We start from the raw sequence: 5,354 nt of genomic DNA, 5'->3' as shown, positions 1-5,354 counted from the left end.
AAACAAATAATTTATAATGCAGAATTAGATATTGTGATTTGGGTAATAAAAAAGCGAAGAGAAAGCTTACCTTAACAGAAAATGAAATGAGGTGAATAAGTTATAAGGAGATTGGAGAATGCGTGACCGGTGCTCCGAGTGGCCGCAGGTGGAGATGGTGATGTTAGATTTGGGAGAAGAAGAAACTGATTTCACTTTGTCATATTGGAAAGAAGAAGCATGAATATAAATATATGCGATTATGGCATTATGCATGAATGTTGACGACGTATTGAAGTTTGTTTAACATACTATATAATTTATTTTATATTTATTATCAACAGTAACAATTTTACCATTATTATTATTATTATTATTATTATTATTATTATTATTATTATTATTATTATTATTATTATTCTCTTAAACTTCACTTATTAATTGTCACGACCCGTTCATGTAATCATTACAGACGTACACTTAACGGTAGAAAACTACCCAAAGTTACTTGACACGTTTGATTAAAATTGGGAGAATTACAAAAAAATTGCACATGTGCCTTAAAACTGACCAATTGAGTAAGCGTTTTATAAAACAATTCAAACAAACGGGGATATACGTGTGTATATGTTTGAAATGCTAAAAGCGCGTACAGCTGATAAAAAAAATTGAAAATTGTCCTCTCTTCCCCACTCCACTCATGAAATTTGTTTTTGGTCGCGACTAAAAACCACCCTCTCCTCCACATCACCATCTCTCCCATTAGAGAATCTGCATTGCAATAAGCAGCCCATTGACCATGTCACAAAAACTTCATATGCGATAGGTTTAGTTATAGATGTGCACTAAAAAGCGATTTGGGAACCGAACCCGGCTTTGAACTGAACCAAACCGTGGGGTTGATAACCATATATTCTGATTTTTGAAACCGGGTTCTCAAAAACCCGGACCGAGAGGGGTAAAACCCAGTTTCAAACCAGTCAAACCCAATCATTTCCCGTCAAAAACCAGTTTCCACCATAACTAGTTTGGACAATAACCCAAGTTGACCATCTTTGACCCAGTCACGCAACCCACACCGGTTTCAACAAGAACGGTTTGGGCCCATAATCCGATTTGTACACCTCTAGTTTAGTCCATCTAAATACAGACAACTACCATAAATTGTATATGACTAAATGAGGCCTGATACCACAAATTATATAAGGGCCCCACTCAAACAGTGCTGGTCCACTTTTAAAAAAATTTGAATGACTTTTCTCTGTATTGTTGAGCTCACCTGATTAAAAAGCCGGTATGACATATTGTGACAGTGTTATCAATTTACTTGATCAAGTCTCGTGACAGGTTTAATGCAGAATAGAAATGACAGATAAAGATTATTAAGGTACACTTGGAAGTTTAGATCAAATAATATAGTAATAGTACTCATGGTATCTAAAAGAACTTAGTATGGAATTGGTGCAGAGAATATCCACACAGAAACACATGCTCTCATCACCTTTTAAAAGCAACCTCAATCTATCTTTTGGGCTAATAAAGTAATAATAATATTTTTAAGACACATGAATCACTCATAGGCGCTGTTGCAAAAATCGATACTAGTCGGTGATTAATCGCTGGTCAGCCGGTCACTGATTAAATTTTGGATAATCGGCTTCCAAAAATTCCAATTCGATTAATCGCTAGTTCCACCCCACCACCTCACTAGCGATTAGCGAAATCTACAACAATGCTAATAGGTTATGATGATTCTTAGCCAAAATATCAACTAATTTACAATCAGTTTGGTCAAATTATGCACCAATATCATCACAAAACTAAGCATAGTAACATTTAACCAGACTTCTATTATTCCCATGACCGAAAGTAAACACCAAGTGCGATTCATGTAACATTATGATATGCTTTTGTGCACATAACAAGTACAGAAACAAACTAACAGAATCTACAGATTTACGCAACTTAGTGCAGCTGCAAACCGTTGATCGCCATTGATGGTACCCTGCTTTTTACAGACTTGTTCCTTTGAGAGTTCCTAAACGGTGACAAATACAGCCTCAGTAAACCACTATTAACATCACTAGTTGAATACCTTCGGGTTGTTGAATTTACATAACTAGGGTTTCGAACAATTCTCGTTTCTGGGATATGTTCTAAATTCTTTTTGTCGCCATTTTTGTCATTGAACCTTTGCTTGTAACCCCATAAATTACACACCTTTTTCCACTTACTTGACATCACATTCTTCTTCTGCTCGGTTGATGGATTCTTGATGTTCATCAAGTTCATCGGACTTGCTTTGCTAGTCGAATCGAGTGCATTTGAAGCAGATTCAATGTTATTATTGTTGTTCTTGATGGAATTCAAATGCCATTCTTTTAACTCCTTTTCTGTAATAACCAACTTTGTACCTTCAAAGATAACATCACTAGCAGGTGAAACACGCGCATTTGAAGCCGATTTCACATCATCACCACCAAATCCTGCTGTTTTAGTACTTGAACCCGTCATTGAACTCGAACTCTTTCCTCTGTTTGAACTAGAAGAATCTAAAACCGAAGCAAATTTCACATCATCTTCGCGTATCGAACGCATTTGCATAGTTTCCACAGTGGAATTTGCAACCCTGTTTGCAGAACCTAAAGTCATGTTATCGACAACGGACAACATCGGTGTAAGGCGAGGAATCGTCCTCGCCATCACGTACCCATCCCACGATGCTCTATGCTCGTCTAACGAAAACCGTGGATCTTCAACAGATACTCGATGCGCATCCATCGATAACCTAGGCTCCGTATCACACGACCTCCTCCCATATCCATAATCTGCTACCTCTGATTGAGTATCCCTAAATTGCGAAACTCGTTCTAATTTCAACCCAGACTTCTCATTTCCGTCATTCGTACAACACATGTTTTGCTTCTTTTCCATCCGCTTAACCCGCCATTTTCGCAATTTCTCGCTCAAAACCGAAGCTCCCGGGACAAAGTTATTAATCCCCCTCTTCTCTTTCGACTTCGATTCCAATTCGATCTCGATTATCTCCTTCATTGTCTTCAAATCCCCTTCCATAACCTCATCATCATCATCAATTCCATTTCTCACAATTACCTCATCCGAAACCCTAATTTCACCGTCCGAACCGATATCATCATTCTCATCATCCTCTTCTTCATCAGCAGCATTCTTAACCTCCACAACCCGCTCTACGCCACTCGAAACCCCCAAATCCTTCAATTCGACCCGAACAAATCCGATAAACTACTCCGAGCCCGAACATCACACGAATTCCTCCGCGGGTCCAAACTCAAATCAATCAAACCCCTCTTCTTCTCCGCAGCCACAGATTTGCTCAGGCGCAACTCCGTCACCTGCGCCGGAGCAGAATCCAAACCCGCGAGACGGTCTCGCAAACACAATGCGCAAAACCCTGTTACAGGCTCGCTCGGGTGACGGTTACACACCGATAACCGACGAGTACAGGTACGGGCACTGATACGGGTTTTATGACGGTGCATCATGGAAGAAAGTGGCGTGTAAGTGTAAGTGTAAGGGCAGTGAAAAGTAACATATTTAAGGGTTTCAGAGTGTAACTGATGTGGAGTAAATGCAGGAATTTGTACACTGAACTGTAAACAGTTGATTGAATGTTAGATGACAAACAGTGGATGTGAGTGTTTAGTATAGAAACACTTTATAAACCCCACCTGTTATGGAAGAATATGATTACTTTTTATCCGTTTTATGTTTATAACGCATCAAACCAGAAAACTAATATCCCGAGAATAAAAATTTTTTTGTGAGCAGTACCCTTATTAATTACTTTTACAAAACATATAAAAAGCTTAACTTGAATGAATGATGATGTACACTTCTGCCCGAAGGTGATGTGATACATCTAACATACCATTCAAGTCTAAATACAAGCTATGTTAGTTTAGCTTAAAACATGATTTAAATGTATCACTTCTGCCCAAAGGTGATGCGATACATCTATATCAAAGCAAAACTAACTCGTGCATAATTAAAATGGTTGTTTCACTTCTGCTCAAAGGTGATGTGTTACAATTGTTTTGCACATATACTTAAGTAAAATTTAATTCTGCCCAAAGGTGATTTATCTTTTATTTAAGTAGAATTTTATTAATTACATTAATCTATTATTTTGATGTTAATAATAGATATTTATTATCACAGATTCATAATTTAAATGGTTCTTTTTTATGCCTGCATTAGTCTAAGTTGCCCCTAGTTCACTCTAAGTTTCTTCTAGTTTAGTATCTTAACATTCTCATATAAATTCCAATAACAGCTCCGAATGGTGGAATCACATCATTAACTGGAGATAACTTTGCTGCCTGGAAGGACTCTCTTATGCTTAATCTCGTCTTCCTGGATTTCGACTTTGCTCTAAACGAGGATCAACCTCCTGAACTAACCGCTAATAGCACTCCTGTCGAGCACTTACTTTTAGAAAAATGGAAGAGATGCAACCGCATGTCTCTAATGCTTATGAAAAACTCCAGTAGCATGCCCATAAGAGGATCCATTCCAGACTTTGACAATGCTAAAACCTATCTGGCTTCTGTGAAGGAACAATTCAAGGGAACGTCTAAGGCGCATGCTAGTACTCTTATTCTCAAACTGGTGACTACTAAGTACGATGGAAGGAGTGGCATTCGTGGGCACATTATGATGATGAACGACATGGCCCATAAGCTGAATGGATTAGACATGGAGATCAGTGATGGTTTTCTAGTGCACTTCATCATGACCTCTCTTCCAGCTGCCTATGAAGCTTTCAAGATCAATTACAACACCCAAAAGGACAAATGGACTATGAGTGAGCTGATCGCTATGTGCGTGCAAGAGGAAGAGCGTATGAAGATGGACAAACCTGATGTTGCTGACCTTGCCACCAGTTCCAAGAAGAGGAAGAACACTAATCCAAGAAAGGAGTTTGCTAAAGTTCAGAAGAATAATACAGGTGCCTCAACCAGCTCTCAGAACTCCACTGGAAAGCCTTTCTGAAAGTTCTGTAAGAAGTACATTCATAAGCAGAAGGACTGTTCAGACTTTAAGGAGTGGCTGGCTAAGAAGGGTAATGATCTCTTTATGATACTTGAGTCCTATAATTTAACGGTTCCTGCTAATACATGGTGGTTTGATTCTGGTTCTATGGTTCATGTAACCAATTTGTAACACCCTTGGCAAACACAACATCATCCCACTCTTAGGCTATCCCACATCGGCCGTGGACAAGAGAGATCCTTGGTTCATAAGTAATGTCCGGCCTCTTAACATCACCAACGCGTTTTGGGCAACCAAAAACAAATCTGTGAGCTCTTCGTGGGCAGAGCGGACAATATTGG

At 38.8% G+C, this 5,354-nt stretch overlaps 1 protein-coding gene and 1 pseudogene across 2 annotated transcripts; one reads left to right on the top strand and one right to left on the bottom strand.

The window, feature by feature from the left end:
* Nucleotides 1–1,805: 1,805 nt before the first annotated feature.
* LOC143589504 (uncharacterized) lies at nt 1,806–3,676 on the bottom strand (annotated as a pseudogene). Its single transcript, XR_013145296.1, has 2 exons — nt 3,088–3,676; nt 1,806–3,057 (listed from the first exon to the last, which is right to left on the bottom strand). The product of XR_013145296.1 is annotated as an uncharacterized LOC143589504 (transcript).
* On the top strand, nt 3,637–5,013 carry LOC143589513 (uncharacterized). Its single transcript, XM_077070253.1, has 2 exons — nt 3,637–3,652; nt 4,295–5,013. Exons 1-2 carry the CDS (start codon nt 3,637–3,639, stop codon nt 5,011–5,013), a joined length of 735 nt encoding a protein of 244 aa, XP_076926368.1.
* Nucleotides 5,014–5,354: the final 341 nt, after the last annotated feature.

Source organism: Bidens hawaiensis, unplaced genomic scaffold (genome assembly GCF_021521415.1).
Source record: "Bidens hawaiensis isolate Kalapana, Puna unplaced genomic scaffold, B.hawaiensis_p1.1 tig00037598_1, whole genome shotgun sequence".
Taxonomy (NCBI): Eukaryota; Viridiplantae; Streptophyta; class Magnoliopsida; order Asterales; family Asteraceae; genus Bidens; species Bidens hawaiensis.
Note: the sequence above shows the minus strand (reverse complement) of the source record. Positions and strands in the feature narration are given on the sequence as shown.